The sequence below is a fragment of the Chelonoidis abingdonii genome, chromosome 9, assembly GCF_003597395.2.
Source record: "Chelonoidis abingdonii isolate Lonesome George chromosome 9, CheloAbing_2.0, whole genome shotgun sequence".
In the NCBI taxonomy this organism is placed as follows: Eukaryota; Metazoa; Chordata; order Testudines; family Testudinidae; genus Chelonoidis; species Chelonoidis abingdonii.
Window position 1 is genome coordinate 30,334,856 of NC_133777.1, and position 20,306 is coordinate 30,355,161.

At 51.1% G+C, this 20,306-nt stretch overlaps 1 protein-coding gene across 1 annotated transcript in view; it reads right to left on the minus strand.

Annotated features, from left to right (window-relative positions):
* Window positions 1–591: 591 nt before the first annotated feature.
* The window catches only part of INSYN1 (inhibitory synaptic factor 1), a 104,718-nt gene continuing 85,003 nt past the window's right edge, over window positions 592–20,306 (minus strand). The window contains exon 3 of the mRNA XM_075069053.1: window positions 592–1,288. Within this exon, the coding sequence (XP_074925154.1) occupies window positions 593–1,288 (696 nt within the window). The 3' untranslated portion in view covers window position 592. The remainder of the gene's footprint in view (window positions 1,289–20,306) is intronic.

Consider the following 20,306-nt stretch of genomic DNA (forward strand, 5'->3'; position numbering starts at 1 on the left):
TTTCTTTCAGAAGAGGGGTGAGGGCGTGGTCAAAACCCAGAGGTGGATCCAAATTCTGGGGCTCGGCCCCATCTCTGGAATATTGTGGGGAGGTGTAGGATACAAATCCAGCAGCACAAGGGGTTGACCTGACTTCCTTTCCCAGAAAGCTCTTTCAGTCTTAGTGCACTTGGGCTCTCGCCCTGCCCCCCGAGCCCTGTTTCCCCACAATCCCTATTTTGGGAGATCCACACGCCATCCACCCACAGACCTAGTTAGTGAACTGAGATGCTCGGCTGGCATTTGAGGATGCCCCTGATCACATCTCTCTCCCATCCTCTGCTTCAGTAGTGGAGTCTATAGGTATAGATATCATTTCCCTTGTTCTCATGGTTATTTGATCTCTTTCGTTCAGTAAATAATTTCAAATTCCCTGAGCCTCAAAAATGACAGTTAGGTAGCTGGACATTGTTGTTATTAGTTTCCACCTTTTTTTGGTTTTTATTATTAGTATTTTGATTTATTTAAATATATATATATATATATATTTCTGCCTCTCCCCCCGCTCTGATCAGTCCCCATTGCTCCGATTCCTCCCCACCCCCACCCCTGCTCAGTTTTTGCCTTTGATTTTCTGCTTGGCTGACACATAGGGAAGCACCGTCTGGGTGCTTTTGTCCGACATGGTCTGTGTGCTGCTGTTCCTCATCAGTTTCTGTGGCTGTGTGGCACTCAGGTGAGGAGAGTGCCGCTGTGGCAGCAGTGGATTGGCAACAGGCCGAGCCGGCGGCTTGTGCCCCGCCTCGATGGGCTCCTCCGGAAGGTCCTCGGGCAGCGGCACACCGCTGGTACCTTCTTGACTGTTCCCATCATCATCGTCACAACAAAGGGCATGGTAGAGCACCTTGTCACTGAAGCGGACTCGCTCCCTCATGCCTGGCATCCTCTGGTGCTGGACTTTGAGGTTGGGGCGGGAGCTGAAGGCCTCCTCACTGGAAGAATCAGGCGTCTCGACCCGGGGTCCATTAGGGGTCAGCAGTCCGCCGTTCATCAGCCGGTAGTCTGGCTGGCGGCTTGGCTGCTGCTCCGAACCGTCCCCAGAGTCAGACGGGGTGGAGACCTCCAGGAAGGAGCAGAACTCCCAGCTGTCAGAGAGGATGTCCGAGGTCATGAAATCCAGCTGGCTGAGGTCAAATGTGCCACCCCCTTTCTCGCTGCTGGATGTGCTGCTCACTGTGGCTGTGGTCCAGTCGTCCGGCTCCAGCTCAAACTCAAAATCCGACGTCAGCTTGTCAATCTGGCTCACTACCTGCATGAAGACAGAGTGAAAGAGCAATCAGGGGGCTGGCAGGACCACTCCACAGCAGGCAAGTGGGCCAGCCTTAACGTAACACAGTCCCACTGGGCGGGCCAGCCCTAGGAGGGCTTGAACCTGGTGTGACGTTGCTGTCATAAATAGATAGCTAAGGGTTAATGTCTCTTTCACCTGCAAAGGGGTAACAAACAACACCTGACCAGAGGACCAATCAGGACACAAGATATTTTCAAATCTCAAGGGAGGGAAGTTTTTGGCTGTGGGTCCTTTGTTCTGTGTCAGTTGCTTTCTAGGCTCTGAGGGTGATCACACTATTTCCAGGCTCTCTAATCTTCTGTTTCCAAGTTGTAAGTACAGGCAAAAAACAATATAGGTTTTTACATTGTTTTCTGTATTTGCAAGTGTGTAGTTTGCTGGAAATGTTTTTAAATTGTATTTTTTTTTGAATAAGGCTGTTTATTCATTTTTTATAAGCTAACAGACCCTGTAATATTTTCATCTTGATTACAGAGACAATTTTTATGTCTTTCTCTCTTTTTATTAAAAAGTTTTCTTTTTAAGACCTGTTTGATTTTTCCTAGTAAGGTCAAGGGGATGAGTCTCAACTCACATTGGTGGGAGGAAGAAGACAGGGGGGAAGAGGAAATCTCTTTGTGTTAGATTTACAAAGCTTGAATTTGCATGGCCTCTGGGTGAGGGGGAGAGAAACCTGATCTCTCTGTGTTTGTGTTTCAAGGAATTGAAACACGGTGATCTCCTAGTGTACCCAGGGCGGGAAGATCTGGGAGGAGGTAAAGAGGGGGAAGGGAAGTGGGTTATTTCCCTTTGTTGTGAGACTCAAGGAATCTGAGTCTTGGGGTCCCCAGGGAAGGTTTTGGGGAGACCAGAGTGTACCAGGCACTGGAATTCCTGGTTGGTGGCAGCGCTACAGGATCTAAGCTGGTAATTAAGCTTAGAGGTTTCATGCAGGTACCCAAATTTTGGACGCTAAGGTTCAGATTTGGGAAATATACTTTATGACATTCTGTATGTTTCATGGAAATATGTTTAGAAGTGTGAATATAATGTAACTGGAATATGCTTTATGCAAAAGGTCTCTTGTAAGGTATCATTACAGAGCTTATAATCTACTGAGTGTGTTCATCCTATTTGTATGAATGTATCATTCTTGTATCCAAAGCTAGAAATATGAAGCATTACTCTGAAGTAAGTCCTATTGTAACTATGCAAAGTGTGGGCCCTTAATGGTGGTTTAGAATCTTAATGGCTCCCATTAACCAGGACAATTGGTTGTAAATCGCTCTGTTTACTTGTAAGCCTTCCTGTGTTCATGTGAGTCAGCTTGGAAAGAATGAAGTGTTGGGGTCTCACAGGACATGTGACCATGTCACCTGGTACTGGAATCCGTCTTAAACCTGGTTCTTTTCCATTTAGAAGGAAGGACGGGAACCCAGAGAGAGACAAAAGATTCCCGCCTTGTGCCAAAGCTATAGAAGGGGGTGGAACAGAACAAAGGGGGCTGCAGTCATGAGAAATCCCCTAGTTATCACCTGAGCTGGAAATAACAAGAACTGTACCGGGGAAAGGATTGGGCCTAGACTAAGAAGGAGTCTAGTCTGTGAAATAAGCTTATTGGACCATCTCTGAGGGTGAGATTTACCTGTATTCAGTTTCTTAAATGTATTAGGCTTAGACTTGCATGTTTTGTTTTCTTTTGCTTGGTAACTTAACTATGTTCTGTCTGTTATTACTTGAAATCAATTAAATCCTACTTTTTATATTTAATAAAGTCACTTTTGTTTATTAATTAACCCAGAATAAGTGATTAATACCTGGAGGGGCAAACAACTGTGCATCTCTCTCTCTCAGTGTTATAGAGGGTGGAAAATTTTTGAGTTTACCCTGTATAAGCTTTATACAGAGTAAAATGGATTTATGTGGGGTTTCAATCCCATTGGGAGCTGGGTGTCTGGGTCCTGGAGACAGGATTACTTGCTGAGCGTTTTTTGGTTAAATTCTGCAGCTTTGGGGGCATGGACCAGACCTGGGTCTGTGTTGCAGCGGACTAGCGTGTCTAGCTCAATAAGACAGGGTTCTGGAGTCCCAAACTGGCAGGGAAAATGGGCTCAGAGGTAATCTCAGCATGTCAGATGACAGTCCCAAGGTGGTCTCTGTGCCTGAACCCATCACACCTGGGACCATTGGATCTGAAAGCGAGAGACTCCACTGCCTGAGCTAAAAGACTCTGTGCTCTCAAAGCCAGCAGCAGACTCAAACTGCTCTTTCTCCTGGCCCTGAAAGGGAGACAGAGCAGCACTGTGCAGGTGTGCGATGTACTGGCATTTCCTCTCCATCGCAGAGCTAGGTTTGTGCTGGATTGGGGGCCGCAGATGAGATGAGTTTTGGTAGGACTCATCCTAGTTTTTAGCAAAGATGGGCAAAATGGGTCAGGAACTAAACTGCACACACCTTCAACTGCCAAACCCAAATAGAAATGTCACTGACACTCCTGAAAGCTTCCAGCTAGTATTTTTAGCTGCCAGGCTGGGCCTGAAAGTATTGACATGCTAGGAGCAAGGCTGTTCTCCAGGCTGTTTTCACTGGCCCAAGAGGCCTGTGTCATTGGAGAAGCTCCAGCTAATCAGCTGGATCATGCTTCTGCAACGCTCCCCAGACTTGTTTGTGGCTCCCCCAGCATCTGCCTTCGGGGAAGGTTGCTCACATCCAGTTGAGCATGCAGGAGGAAAGGCAAAGGCTCAGGGACTGGAAGGACACATGGCAGGACAGCTTCTGATGGGCTGCAACCACCTCTGAGTGGTGACAGGAGTCAGGAGAGAAAGTCAGTGGCAGATGCCCCTAAGTCCCTGACTGGCAGGGGCTGGAGGAGAACTGCAGAGAAGGAGTGTGGCACATTGGAAGACCTTTTTTTTGTAGAGTTTCACATATGCTGGGGATCCAGAGCTCCCAGTGGTGTCTCGGTAGCAAGTTCCCACTGCCTAGGCTGGGGGTGGGGTTTATACTAGTGGGTGTGAACAGTGCTGCCTCCAGTACAAGTAATAAGACACACCAGGGTGCTGCAGCAGGGTGCGGGAATCCTGCTTGGTGTTGCCTTTGACGTGCCAATAATATATGCTGACAACCACGTGTCTCATGCTAAGCATGTCTCCTTACCATACTGCACTACCCAGTGTCGTATGAGTAGGGTTAAGAGATTGCATGGGTCAAACTACTTCCTGTTGTGCTTCCCACTGGCACAAGGTCCCTGGCTGCCTCCCATGATTGTATCCAGATCTGGCTGTTTCCCTTGCTCTGAGATATACTTAATGTCCCTGTTTCTGCATCTCTGTCTCATGCTGTCCTACAATGGTTTTCTGTTCCGTGTGCATTCGTCTATCGGCTGCTCTCTGCCCCCTTGCTCCCAGTGTCTCTTTCTCTTTCCTTCAGCTCTCTCCTTTTGGCTCTGCCAGCCCTCACCTCTTACACTCTCCCTCTCTGCCCCCTGTGGAGGAAGAACAAAGCCTGAAGCATTCAGACAGGTCACACAGCTGATTGGGCTGTGACAAGGCGGGTCAGAAATGGACAGATTAGAGAACAGCTAGCATGGGGAGGCACAGAGTCACCGGCAGGGCTGGCTTTAAGAAGTGCAGGGCCCAACTCAAACAGTTTCGATGGGGCCCCGGCCGGGATGACTAAAAAAAAACAAATGTAAAAAAACACTAGGGGCTTGTACTCACCGGGCGGTGCTCCGAGTCCTCAGCCGCCCTTCGCTGGCGGATCCCTTACTCCCTCCAGGTCTTCGGCGGCACTGAAGGACCTGCCGCCAAAGTGCCGCCAAAGACCCGGAGTGCCAGGTGAGTAAAAACTAAAAAGGCGCCTCTAGCCAGGGAAGGGATTCTCACTGGGCGTGGGGCCCTCTTAGGCTCAGGGCTCGATTCGGGGGAATTGATGGAATAGGCCTAAAGCCAGCCCTGGTTGCCAGAGGGATGCACTAGCAAAGGCGGTGCCTGGAAGCCACTGTATTTAAACATGCTGGGTCCAATTCACCTCTCATTTACACCAGTGTGTAACTCTCCTGATGCCTGATTTACACCAGCAGCAAAGCCCAGCCTTCTCCTTCTCCCTGTCCTTGAGGAGGATTCCTGGGCCTGGCTGATGCCTGCCCAGCATGCACAGCCCTGGCTGCACTCCAGTTAGATTTCTGTACAAGTGTAATCTACAGTCACCCACTCTCCCTGCAGCTCGCTGCCTGGCTTGCCCTGCTGCTCAGCCCACCGCAGTTCAGCTCTCCCAAGAACTAATACTTTGTACTGTGAAACTCATCCCTGGCCTGATGGCCATGGGGAGAGCAGGCTGCACTGCTGTGGAGCTTTGCTCAGCAGCTTGGCCTGGGTGAACCCAGAGCAACTCCCCGTCAGCTGAGTTGAAGTTCCTCCTCCCCAAAGGGCAGCATGCAGATACAGTCTAGGGGGACTCTGCATGCACTCAAACACTTTGCAAGGGGACAGATCCTCAGCTGGTGTACATCACCATAGTTCCATTGACTTCAATGGGCCAGACCTAGAGCTACTCCGATTTACGCCAGCTGAGGCTCTGCTGTTAGAGCAAAAGGAATTTGTTAACTCTTTGCTTATGGCAATCCTCTGCTTATCATCCCAGTATCATCCCAGTTAATCTTTGCACGTATGTAACCCTTCTTAGATGCACGTAGGCAAAATACCTAGGAGAAAGATGTTAAACAGATCCAACTTATCTGCAAAAGGAATTCAAGAAATGTATGGACTAACAGAAGTTCTGCACGTAAAAATGTTTGTAACCTAGTATATAAAGGCTGTTCTGAGCCAGTAAGGTGTGTCTTCTTCCTTTGGCACTAGCCAAGAAAGAAGCACCCGTTCAGCTGACCGAGAATAAAAGTTTGGTACCCGTCTTCCTGTCTTCCGTGCCTCCTTGGGGTAATTGAGTAGCTCCAGGGGGAAACGAGCCTATTTGGCTAACACTGCCCAATACATTAATACGTAGGGGGCAAGTTTTACTCCAACAGTCCTAGATTGCAGACTGCTTTGGGGTGTAATGCAAAAGCAATGATGCCACCATCTTGGTCCTTTCTTTGCCAGGGATTTTGTCCTGGAGAGGCTAACCCAGTGCAAGTCCCACCTGATAGCAGCACGACTCATCTGTGCCGAGGGTTGTCACTGGTGCCACACTCCCTATCCAGCCAGAGCCAAACCCTGCACTGATGGAGGACATGAGAGATGGCTGGAGTGGGATGGGGACTCAGCACTTTATTGCCCAAGTGGAGTTTGGCCAGGACATCGGAGAAGCAGTCAAGGCTTCTGAATCCTCCCAAACCCAGCACCCCCAACACAGTGCCCCCTAGGCCGAGGAAGGAGCACCCAACCTCAAGCCAACTAGAGGTGTCATGTTGAGGCCAGTCGGACATGAAAACCCCTTGGCACTCTGGGCCTCAGGTCAGGTTCCACCTGGCTGTGGTATAGCAGGGTTTGGGTCAGGCTTTACAATTAGGCCCCAGCAGGATCAGACTTTAAGCAGCTCCCTAAGGTATAGTCTCTCCAATGCCAGCCTCCCCTCCCCCTGGGGAGTGTGCTGGGAAAGGAGGGGGCCAAGCAGTCCCTCCAAAGGGGCTTCCTAGCAGCCCCAGCTGCTGCACTGGTTGACAGAAAAGGATTTGCCTGCCAGGTGCATCAGAGACCCATGGAGCAGAGCAGTTTCAGAGGAGGACAGTGAGCCCCATGGCAGAGGGAGTAAGCAGCCCTGAAAAATACAGCAGCATCGCACTAGCCCCTCCTGCCCTGGGGGTGCAAATCTTCACCCAGCCATCTTCTTTGCAACCAGGGTCTCTGCAGGGGATGCATGGGAGGCACCAGCTCTGTGCACCCCTGGGTCCTCCCTCCCTGTGCTCTGGCTTTGTGGCTCCATTGCATGTGATTTGCATCTGCTACCAGTGTGCTAATAGAGCACCTGGGGCCTGAGTTTTGCAGGGGCCTGAGTTTTGCACCTGATTCGGTTTTGCTACCAGACTCTAATGCCATCACATTAGGGATGAGACGGCTTCACAGACCCAGCTCAGCTCTTCCAGCACCAGAGGCTGTCAAAGATTTTGCTCCTTCAAATCAAGGACATATTTTCAACTGAAAACAAAGTCCAGCTCAGGTTCCTCCTTTCCTGCCTGCTGGCTCCAGAGCCCGTTCTGGGTCATGGCAGGAATCCACTCCTGGTCCTTCCCTTGGCCCATGTTCCAAACACATGCACAGCGAAAGGGACTCTAGGTCTGCCTGATACTTGTGCATGCAGCTCCCAGGTCCTGCACACTGGATTCCTGTGTCCCCCAGGACCAGACACTGGCTAATCCCTGGCTTCTCTTTCTTTAGCTGGCAAGGGCCCTGTTTGCACACAGTTGGCTAGCAGGGCAGCCCTGGGGCTCGGGGGAGGGGAATTGATATGTTGGCATGTCTTCGGGATGCTATGCCTTTCTCACAGTGCTTTGCAGACATTAGCTGATCACATCCCAGTGACAGACCAAGGTCATCAGCCTCATTTTATGGCCAGGGAAACTGAGGCACAGAGTGGGTTAATGACATGTCCAGCAGATCCAGGAGTACAACCTAATTCTTCCCATTCCTAGTGCTGTACTTTTCCCCCTGCTCATCCTTCCCCAGGGAGGATAAGCAGAGTCTCACTTTCCCTACAGTCCCTATGCAAAGCAAAATCCTATGGACTAAAATGGGAATCATGCCTGTATGAGGACCAGTGTTAGCTGAGAAAGATCTCAGGGGCTGGTACAGGGCACCTAGTAGGCACAGCAGGGAGATCAGGGGTCATGCACAGCAGAAAACCAGAACCCTTTGAGCTGCACAGGCCCATGGGGAGACCTGCTGGGGAATGCAGGGCACAGAGCAAGTCTGTTAGTAGATCCACATGTGCAGCAAGGGTAGCAGAAGGAAACAGCAGTTGATTTTCACCAGATGGGAGTTGAACCCACAATCTCCAGCTTTGGAAGCCAATGCCTGAGCCATTAGGCCACTGAGGAAACAGCAGTCAGGAGGTGGCTTGCTGTGGCTGGGCTGGTCAGTTGGCCTGACTAGCCCTTGGGTGGGGGGGACAAAGCCAGCCTGTGCAGGGCCTAAGGAGGAACAGATGCCACAGGCAGCATGGACTGGCCATGCAGGCAAGCAGAACTGATGCAGTGCTGAGTGAAATGGTGCAACCGGAATAAGTCAGCCAAAGCAAGGGGAAGGCAGTGTGGTATAGAGCTAGGTGATCAGTCAGGAGACCTCAGGGCTACTCCCAGCTGTGCCACTGAGCTGCTGTGTGATCATGGGCAAGTCACCTCCCCACTTTGTGCCTCAGTTTTTCCTCCCATGCTTTAGCCTGGCAACTCTTTGGGGCAGGGTCTGTCTCTCACTATGCGCTTGTACAGCACCTAGCACAATGGGGTCTACTATTGTGCAATACAGAGCTGCAGTGCAGTACAAAGTGGGGCCAGTAGGGCTGGCTCCTGGGCAGGGAGGGGTCTCAGGATCTGTAGCTATGGGAGAAGCTTGTGACAAAATCTGCTGGCCCCTTTCCCTCCTGAGGGAGGGAGCAGACACACTCATGACCTTGCTCTTGTTTGATCCTGGGCCTGTGTCTCCTATGGGTTAGCTGAGCCAGCTCATCCCACTTCCTTGGTGCCAGCTCATCCTAGGCGTGGCGTGGGCAGGAGGGGAGGCGTGACCCCATGGAGAAGGCAGGGGGAGGGACAGGGAAGGTCGAGGCATGACTGGCAGGTGCTCCATCTGGTAGAGAGGAGTGGGGTAGAAGAAAATACTGACAACAGAATGAATGAATTCGTCCCATGAGCTTCCCCAGGCCCCCCTGCCTGCCTTGCAGCCTCCTCCACCCCACACTCTCCTGTAGGGGAACCCGCTCTGGGATGCAGCCACCTCCATTGTTTCTGTCAAGGGAGCTCTAATGAGGCCCAACTGTGGGCGGCTTTTGTCCCTCCACTCAGTAAGAAGATGGCTCTTTGTTCAGACACAAGAAGAGCTCTTGGGAAGCACAAAGGCTGCCGAGGAGCCATCCACGGTGCTCAGAATGGGCCGGGGGCAGTTGTGCAAAATCGGCTGGCACATCCCCCATCCTGACCATTCAGAAACAAAATCTAGGGGTGGGGGCCCCCCAAGAGAAACCTGAGAAGCTGCGGCTGATGCTGAGGCAGGGAAGTGAGCCAGGAGATGTGAGGGAATGGAAAGTTCTGGCTTCAGCTGCCTCCCTCAGCTCGTGGGCTGGGGGTGCGTTTAGCTGTAGCAGCTTGTGGAGAAGATCTCATGGTCTTGTTTGTTTCAGGCATGCGTCTGCAGAGGCAGAAGGCTCTGGTGGCTGGAGTGGGCCTCCGGCCTGGGGTCTATTCCTGCCTCTGCCCTGCTAGCGCCCTGGGCCAAATCACGCCCCCTCCAATTCTTTGTCTCTCTTGGCTATTCTGGTTATAACCCATCAGACCAGGCACTGTCTCAGTGGCCTTGTGTGCCGAGGACAGAGATCTAGGTGCAGTTATATAGGTATAGTCAGACAGTACTACCCTGCCATGGGGTCTGGTATATGTTTCTTTCTCAGTTTAGCTTAAACTCCTTCCCAAGTGACACCTTCCCAAAAGCCCCTCTTGTCCCAGAGGAGAGCGTATCTAGAGGGGTTATACTGGTGTAATGAAATCGCTTTTGATTCACACCAGAGGTTGTACAGGAAAACCTTTCCCATGTGGCCAAGACCATACTGTGTGTGTGCAGAGCCTAGCACAGTGGGTCCTGGATTTCTAGCCAGTCCTGTAAATACTAGCAAGGAGGAAGAGGTGAGAGGAGTTTAAGTGAAATTCACATTCTCTTGCACTTTTCTAAAGATAAAGCAATGGGATTAGAGTGAGGACAGATGCTCATGTGGTGTTAGGGAAATTCCCAGCTCTGACACAGATCCTCTGTGTGACCTTGGCCAAGTCCCTGTGTCTCGCTATATCACAGTTCCGCACCTGTGAGATGGGATAAAGATACTCCCTGTCTCTCACCTCTTGTTTATTTAGCCTGGAAGGTCTTAGAGCAGGGACTGTCTGTCTGTATGAGCATGTACAACACCTAGTGCAATGGGGCCTCGATCATAACCAGCCACTAGATGCTATCATAATCTAATTCTGCCAATGATAATGGGACAGCTGTGAGGGGTCATAAAAGGGAGGAAAGGCCTCAGGAGAGGTCCTGAAAGACTGGAGAAGGGCTAACACCGTGCCAATCTTTAAAAAGGGGGGGAAAGAGGAGCCAGGGAATGAGCTATAGACCAGTCAGCCTGACCTCTGTACCTAGGAAGCTACTAGAGCAATCTATAAAACATCCCAATTGTGAATACCTGGAGGATGGAAGGGTGCTCACATCAGGGAGAGATAGCTCAGTGGTTTGAGCATTGGCTTGCTATACCCAGGGTTGAGAGTTCATTTAGGGAACTGGGATAAAAATCTGTCTAGGGATTTGCCTTGAACAAGGGGCTAGACTAGATGATCTCCTGAGGTCCCTTCTAACTCTGAAATTCTATGATTCCCAGCCAGCATGGATTTACTAAGAACAAACCAGTTTGATTCCCTTCTTTTGCAAGGCAACTGGTTTGGTGGATGGGGGAATGAGGTAGACTTAATATACCTGGACTTCAGCAAGGCTTTGTCACAGTCCCACATGATATTCTGATAAGTAAACTGGAGAATGCAGGCTCGACAGAACTACCATTAAGTGGATAGTTGGTTAAACAATTGCAAACAAAGAGTAACTGTTAATGGAAAGATGTCAGATTGGAGGGAGGTCTCAAGTGACCTGGATGTAGGAATAGAGAGCCTACTGATCATATCTGCAGATGACACAAAGCTGGTGCTAATGCAGAGATATGCACATGTGGTGTTCTCTGTGCACATGACCCGAGAGCACCACAATCTCTCTGAATGTGAGGCTTTTATGGTGTACTTATTAGGGACATCTATACTCAAAGAGCAGCAAGAATGCACAGTATAGCAGCTGCGTTTTAGGCATTAATAAAACAAGCCTTTTAAAAATTAAAACTTAAAGACCATAATGGCCTAGTTCACATTATGGCCAGAACAGAGCCAGTGGAACTACATTTTAAAATCACTGCGGGCTGAGGAATAAAAAGAAAACCCTGAAAACTGATCAATCTTTCTTTTCCATTGTAACACATTAGCAGAGTGCACATCATGCCCCCCTCTAATAGCTGCTCTATTAGACAGTATTGGTCTACTACTGCTGCCAGCAAAGGAAGTGGTGAAATAGATATGGCAATTCCTGCACTATGCTTGGGAGCTCTTACGGAATTAAGTTTAAGTAGCTTTAGAGTCTGTGGTATTATAAATGCAAAATGTATGTCTTATTGTGGGACTGCGTGTAACTTCTCTAAGGGGAGATGTGAGCAATGGAATCCCTGGGAAGGGTTAGGGACGTCCAAGGACCATTTTAATCCATGTACCAGACAAGAAGGAACTTTTGGGACAGACAAAGTTAAGTGAGTTTCCTAGGACATGCTTGGGAGGAGGGAAAGGCAGATTCCCACCTCCGGACCCAACCTTTTGAAGCTATTTTCTGAGAAGAAACCTGCTGTCTGCTGATTACCTGTTCCTGGACCCCAAAGTGCAAAGGCCTGAGATGTCCGAAGTAGGGACTCCCAGAGTCAGGGGGGTGCTTGTTCTGTGCTAGCAGCTACTGTGCACTTGTAACCACAGAACCACTCCTTGATGGGGTTAGAAGGACAGTTCACTGCCCTGATCCCTTGTTGGAGCTGTGGGGTGATCTTTGGTCAGTTTAGCAGCAAGCATGTAGGTTCCTGTACTGTTTTTAATGTGCTTTCTCTTAACACTTTCACCTTCAGAATAAATGGGCTTGCTTAGAAAGGGCAGGGTGGTAACTTGTCACTGTGGGTGATTACGTTGTTCAGAGCCTCTGAGGAGAAAGCAACGGGCAGACCTAGGTCGTTGAGGCTAACTGGCTTTCAGGAATATCTCAGCATAGTAGGGAGCTGTGTAGTCTGGAAGAGCCCTGCTCAGGAAAGAGAGAGAGACACTGTCTCCATCCATGAAAGGTGATGGCTGTGGGGCCCTTGCTGGACCGCAAGCAGGGGAATCCATGGGCAGTTGCCCTGAACTGTGACTATCAGTTTCTGTAGTTCAAGCACTAGAGAGCGGTACTGCGATGCCAAGGGCAAGCCCTGCTGAGGAAGAACCTACCCACATGCTGTGAATAACCTGTCATGACAACTGCTTAGGGAATTCATTGTCAAACAGAAAGAGTTTATGCCTGAGCCATGACCGAGACCCAGAACCCTGCTGGCATTCTAGCACGTGGCTTCTAGATCACTCCTGGTGCTTCAAGATGCCTCCTGCAGAGGGCCTGATCCTGCACTCATGGTGCATGCCCCTGAATGCCCATCACTGTCAGGGACACCTTTAGGCAGGATCAGGGCCCTCACATATGCTGTGATGCCAAGGCCCAACAGTGCAGAACGTAGGGGACTGAGGGGAAGGAGTCTTGGCTCCCAGTTTCTTCCATCTATGGCCTATGGAGACTTGGACCCCACTTGCCCACTTTCCTCCTGCTCTTTCCGCATATTCCCTCAGCCCAGCTCTCTTCCCCATTCCACCAGGCCGTGGAGGGTGGCAGCAAAGGGGCTTCTCCTCAGGCTACTGGCTCACACACACTAGGTAGGAGAAGGCCCAGGGGCTTTCCTGGTGCTTGCTACAGCAAAGCAGGGTCTGCAGCATGTTCCTGGCTCCAGCTAGTCTAAAGCAGAGCATTCTGCCTTTACTCCAGGGGTCGGCAACCTTTCAGCAGTGGTGTGCTGAATCTTTATGTATACACTCTAATTTAAGGCTTCACGTGCCGGTAATACATTTAAATGTTTTTTAGAAGGTCTCTCTATAAATCTATAATATATAACCAAACTACTGCTATATGTAAAGTAAACAAGGTTTTCAAAATGTTTCAGACGCTTTATTTAAAATTAAATTAAAATGCAAATCTTATTAGTTTAGTGTGATCCTTGCCCTTGCTTTTCCTTGCTGAGTTTTCCAGTGTCTGGTGGCACCTGTTTAGATACTTTAAGCTGCACACAGGCTTCTGAGTAATAAGTTGATAACTGGCTGCCAGCAGGTCAGTGGCTGGAACCCCAGCTTGGCAGCCGACATGATTGGAGCTGGCGGCTGGTAGGGCTGAGCAGGGCCGGAAGCCTGGACCCTGTCTGGCAGGGGGCCTGCACTGGAACTCCAACTGGAAGCAAGGTGAGTGGGGCTGTGGAGGCGACCCTGGCTGGCAAGGGCCAGCAGCCAGAACCTCAGAGCGGCAGCGGGCTGACCGCCACCCCTCTGGGGTTTCCACCACTGCCTCCTGCCAACTGGAGTCTCAGCCCCTGCCAGCCTGGGGTTCCTTCCCCCAGGCCAGCAGCGGGTGCTGAGTAGGACCCCGGCAGGGAAGGGGCCAGCAGCGGGAACCCCAGAGCGGCGGCAGGCTCAGCAGCTCAGCCCGCCGCTGCTCTGGGGTTTCCACTATGGGTTCCTGCCAGCTGGGGTCTCAGCCTGCCACCTGCCTGGAGTTCCTTCCCCCAGGCCAGCAGCGGGTGCTGAGTAGGACCCCGGCAGGGAAGGGGCCAGCAGCGGGAACCCCAGAGCGGCGGCAGGCTCAGCAGCTCAGCCCGCCGCTGCTCTGGGGTTTCCACTATGGGTTCCTGCCAGCTGGGGTCTCAGCCCGCTGCCAGCCTAGGGTTCCATCCCCCAGGCTAGCAGCTGGCACTGAGTGCGACTGGCGGTGGGACCCCGGCTGGCAGGAGCCAGCAGTGGAAACCCCAGAGCGGCAGCGGGCTCAGCAGCTTAGCTGTGGCCTAGCAGAAGACAAGTACTGGGGGTTGCAGAGGGCAACCCAGTGCTAGGCCAAAGCAGCAGGTCCAAACCCAAGGTTGCCAGTGATGAGTTGGCTGATACTGCAGTCTGCCCCAGGGAGTAGAGGCTGGACGATGACTGGCAGTAGCCTGATACTGAGGCAAGGTTGGAATAGTGAATGGGGGTTCCCTGGGGAGGGGAGACCCAAAGAGAAAGGGGTTACTGCCAGGGGGAAGCACCCCAGATAAAGGGCACCGGCGTCCTGGGAGGGACATGGGGCCAGAGGACAAGTGGATCACTGGCATGCAGAGGGCACTCCGGAGGGTTGGAGAGCTAATTCCCAGAACAGACCAACAGGAGGCACCGCAGGGGTGAGTCCACACATCCACACAGAGCCATGAGGGGTCCCGGGCCTGGGAGAGCAGCAGGGTGTTGCAGGGAGGACAGAGAGGCATTGGCAGAGTGATGAGGGGTCTTGGGCCTGAGAGAGCAGCAGGAGGTTGCAGGGAGGACGGAGAGGCATTGGCAGAGCCATGAGGGGTCCCGGGCCTAGGAGAGCATCAGGGTGTTGCAGGGCGGACAGAGGGGTGATGGGGGGTCCCAGGCCTGAGAGAGGAGCAGGAGGTTGCAGGGAGGACGGAGGGGCATTGGCAGGGCCGTGACAGGAAAACTGGCTGTGCACCTGTTTTGCTCTAAGCAGTGCTAACAGTCCCATGCTCTCACTGGCCAAAACCACCCATGAGTTCAGTGACGACAGCCCCAGCTTCCCCTGAGCCCATGGTGCTGGGCTGGCTAGGGAGGGGCAGGGCCACAGGGATTGGAAGAGACCTGCGCTCTGCTCCCAGGTGCAGTCTACACCCGCTGCACTGCACAGGATGCCCTTGGCATGCAGCTTGGCAGCCCAGCCATTGATCCCACTAGCATGGGGCTGGGGTGGGCCCAGCCAGGGCTGCCAAGACTCCCACTTTCCTGGGCAGCACTCACATGGCCTATAGGGATAAGCAGTGCTGGCCCTGTCGCTGCAGCCTTCAGGTATCGAGCACTCTTCAGCACCACCTGCTGACCACTCTGGGAAGAGCATGGCTAGCCCTTCTGGAGCACAAGTGCGGGGGGTGGCAGCTAGCCAGCTGCATTCAGCTGTGTCTCAGGGCAAAAGTGCATTTGTTACGCTGAATAACTCATGCTGGCTTATATCCTGATATGTCAGGGATGTATATGCTTCCACCCACTCCCTGCCTTGTTAATAGATAAGGGTGATTCCTCCCTGGGCAGCATGACCTCATCAGACCCCAAACAGGAATTCCAGCTTCGTCATACGGCCAGGTCACCCAGAGCTGGGGACATTAATAGATCAACACCAAAAGGTGGGGGTGGGTGCAGGGGTGAGGGGGGGTGGGGAGATGCTCTGCTTGGTTACACTCTGAGCTCAGGGGAATGGTGGAAATTACAATAAGGCAGTCTGCTTCACCTCTGCAAAGATCAGTTCCTAAGAAAGCTTCCTCTTCCACCTGCTCCTCTTCCTCACTCCACTCCACTCCCCTACCCTCTCGCCCGCTGGGCTACAATCCAGTCTGCTGCTCATTTCCCTGCTGTATTTAAAGCTGCAATCAGGTTCTGGCATCAGGGCCTTTCACTTGGAAAGCTGGCATGAAAGCCTGACGGATCTGCCAATGAATGTTCAGCCCAGGGAGTGGGAAGAGGAGAGAGGCTTGCTTTCCTGCAACTGCAGGATGGGGAGAGAGGAGAGCTGGCAGTACATTGGAGAGAATGCTCCTAACTGCCCTGAGATATGGGCCCACCCTGCTGTGTGCTCACTCAGAGAACTGTTAACAGCAGTCAGATACCACCTGTGCTATGTGAAGAGTTCCCCAGACTGGCTTTCAGACAGGGTGAAGCGCAGGCGCTCTTCCTAACTCCAAAATCTTTGAGAACAAATCCACCCCATAGGCTGGACAAGGGGCATGCATAGGATTTTGTTCCCACTGCACTCAGTGGCTGTTTACAAAATGGGATGGCTGTGAAGGCTAGGACTATATATAACAGAGATGAAAAGAGAACTGGATAAATTCATGGAGGTTAAGTCCATTAATGGCTATTAGCCAGGATGGATAAGGAATGGTATCTCTAGCCTCTGTTTGTCAGAAGGTGGTGATGGACAGCAGGAGAGAGATCACTTGATCATTACTGTTAGGTTCACTCCCTCTGGGGCACCTGGCATTGGTCACTGTCGGTAGACAGGATACTGGGCTGGATGGACCTTTGGTCTGATCCAGTACGGCCATTCTTATGTTCTTATGGGATAGCAGGTGATACTGCAACTCAGGACGGAGGTGCATTGGCAGAGCTGGGTGGAGCCCAAACCTGGAACTGCAAAAGGTTGGAGAGCAGGACTGAGGGGCATTTTTTTTACTGAGTTGACTCATCTCTCTACTACCTTTGCAGGAGCAGCTGCTTAGCAAGCTTTCAGCCGACAGTGGTTGGCGGGCACTGTGACTAGTGGGGGAGGAGAGATAGCTGCTTTGCCTGAGCAGTTTCTCAGAGTCATACATTTCCTTAGATCTGGATTTGCACTTCCATATGAAAGTGCCTGGGCCCTGGGGTCAGCTGCAAAACTAAATAGATGAAAAGAGAAATGAAATAACGATTTATAAATTAAAGATGTGATTTTCACATGTGCCTAGGGGATTCGGACACCCAGTTCCTACATAATAAGGGAAGCTGGGTGTTCAGATCCCTTGGACAGCTTTGAAAGTCTCAACCTATGATAACAATAGGAAGCCAACCTGTTTATATGTTATGCATTCAGACAACCTCACAGCCATCTGGGCCCTCCCTCTCTCCTCCCCTAGTCTTGTGTCACCTCTCTCTACATCTCACCCAGTCCCTCATGTCTTACCTAGATGGTAAATTCCCAGAGCTGCACTCTGAGCCCAGTTGAAGTGGTGCAAGTGCAGAGTCATTTTAAAGGAAGTAGATGGCATTTACTGTGGGTTGGCAGTGAGATCAGAACCCATCTCAGAAAAGCTGTGCACCACCATGGAAGTGAAAAGGGAGGAGGGATAGTTTGGTGATTAAACTCCTATTTTAGGATTTAGGAGGATTTGGGTCAGGTCCCTGGTCTGCCACAGACTTCCTGGGGCACCTTGGGCAAGCTATTAAGAGTCCCTATGCCTCAGCTCTCCATCTGTACCATGGGGATAACAGCTGCATCCTGCAGAGGATAAATGCATTGAAGTGCATGAGCTGCTCCGATGGGGATAAAAGCTAGGGCCTGTGCTATACAGGAGGATCATAGTGGTCCCATCTGGCCTTGGAATCTCTGAATTCCAGGGACGGGAGGGTCCCTGACTGAGGTGTTGTGCTCCCACACAAGGGAGGTAAATGTTCCTTGTGGGAGCAGGACACATAGGTGACATCAGTATGTAGTGAGCCCAGGGAGTGGTGGAAGGAAACGGGGCCAATGAGGCCTGAGATTGGGACTCAGTTCCCAGCTCAGCACCTGCGTTCTCCGTGAGCTCGACTAAATCATTTGACCTCTCTGGGACTCAGTTCCTCATCTATATAATGAGGGGAAAACAATCCTTCCTTTCTCGCCCATCCTCCCTGTGCAGGGAAAAGGCCTGGGTAGAGACCATTGAATTGTGGAAGTCAATGAATGGCTACGCAGGTGGTGTCAGAGAGAAGGCTTTGGATTCCTTGACCATGGGATGGTGTTCCAAGAAGGAGGAGTGCTAGGCAGAGACTGGTTCCACCTAATGAAGAGAGGGAAGAGCATCTTCACAAGCAGGCTGGCTAACCTAGTGAGGAGGGCTTTAAACTAGGTTCACCAGGGGAAGGAGACCAAAGCCCTGAGGTAAGTGCGCGGAAAAGGGATACCGGAGGAACACGAAGCAGGAGAAGTGCAAGAGGGGAGATCTCAGGGCATGGCTACACTTACATTTTTGCAGCGCTGGTAGTTACAGCTGTGATCGTACAGCTGTGTAGGGCCAGCGCTGCAGTGTGTCCACACTGACAGCGACCAGCGCTGCAGGTGTGGCCACATTTGCAGCATTTGCAGTGCTATTGAGTGGTGCATGTGGGCAGCTATCCCAGCGTTCAAGTGGCTGCAACGTGCTTTTCAAAAGAGGGGGTGGGGTGGAGTGTGACAGGGAGCTTGCGGGAGACAGAGAGAGTGGATTTTTGGAGCAGACACTGTGACAGCTCCCTGCCTTGCAAGTTCAAAAGAGGGGGTGGGGTGGAGTGTGACAGGGAGCGTCGGGGAGACAGAGAGAGTGGATTTTTGGAGCAGACACTGTGACAGCTCCCTGCCTTGCAAATTCCCCCACCCTCTCTCAATCACTTCTTAATGTAAAAAGGCTTCAGACCAGAATAAGCAGCTTCTCCGATGGACTCCCTCCCCTCCCCCCCCGCGTGCTGTTTGTCTCCTCAAACAAACAGCTGTGACATTCCAAAGCCTCGGCTTGCTCGCTCGCTGCAGCAAGAGCAGCTGTGTTTGTTTTTTAGATAGTAGATCCGGGGAGTACCTTCCGGTTTTGTTGTATACAGGAATTGTGGATACCTCCTAATACCCTGGAGGCCAATAACAGCGCTGGTGAATGTCCACACCTGATGAGCAGCGCTGATCAGCAGCGCTGAATTCGCTACACCCGTAGCAGACCAGGTGTACAGCCAGCGCTGCAGGAAGGGAGTTGCAGCGCTGGCTGAGCTCTGTAGTGTGACACCTGGTAAGTTGCAGCGCTGTAACCCCCTCACCAGTGCTGCAACTTGCAAGTGTAGCCAAGCCCTCAGACTGAAAAAGCCAGATAATCAGTGAGTTATCTTAAGTGCCTATACACAAATGCAAGAAGCCTGGGAAAACAAGCAGGGAGAACTGGAAGTCCTGGCACAGTCCAAGGAATTATGATGTGATTGGAATAAGAGAGACTTGGTGGAATAACTCACATGACTGGAGTATGTCATGGATGGATATAAACTGTTCAGGAAGGACAGGCAGGGCAGAACAGGTGGGGAATTGCATTATATGTAAGAGAGCAGTATGAGTCCTCAGAGCTCCTGTATGAAACTGCAGAAAACCCTGAGAGAGTCTCTGGATTAAGTTTAGAAGTGTGAGCAACAAGGAGATGTCGTTGTGGGAGTCTGCTACATATCACCAGACCAGGGGGATGAGGTGGATGAGACTTTCTTCTGGCAACTAGCAGAAGTTACTAGATCACAGGCCCTGGTTCTCAAGGGAAACTTCAATCACCCTGATATCTGCCGGGAGAGCAATACAGACACGCGGCGCACAGACAATCCAGGAAGATTTTGGAAAGTGTAGGGGTGAATTTCCTGATGCAAGTGCTGCAGGAACCAACTAGAGGCAGAGCTCTTCTAGACCTGCTACTCACAAACCGAAAAGAATTAGTAGAGGAAGCGAAAGTGGATGGGAACTTGGAGGCAGTGGCCATGAGATGGTCCAGTCCAGGATCCTGACACAAGAGAAAAGGAGAGCAGCAGAATACAGACCCTGGACTTCAGAAAAGCAGATTTTGACTCCCTCAGGGAACCGATGGGCAGGATCCCCTGGGAGAATACATGAGGAGGAAAGAAGTCCAGGAGAGCTGGCTGTAATTTTAAAGAATCCTTATTGAGGTTTCAGGAAAAAACATCCTGATGTGTGAAAAGAATAGTAAATATGGCAGGCAACCAGCTTGGCTTTACAGTGAAATCCTTGCTGATCTTAAACACAAAAAAAAAGCTTACAAGAAGTGAAAGCTTGGACAATGACCAGGGAGGAGTATAAAAATATTGCTCGGCATGCAGGATGAAATCAGGAAGAGCAAATCACACTTGAGTTGCAGCTAGCAAGAGATGTCAAGAGTAACAAGAAGGGTTTCTTCAGGTATGTTAGCAACAAGAAAGAAAGTCAAGGAAAGTGTGGGTCCCTTACTGAATGAGGGAGGCAACCTAGTGACAGAGGATGTGAAAAAGTTAATGTACTCAATGCTTTTTTTGCCCTGTCTTCACAAACAAGGTCAGGTCCCAGACTGCTGCACTGGGCACACAGTATGGGGAGGAGGTGACCAGCCCTCTGTGGAGAAAGAAGTGATTCAGGATTATTTAGAAAAG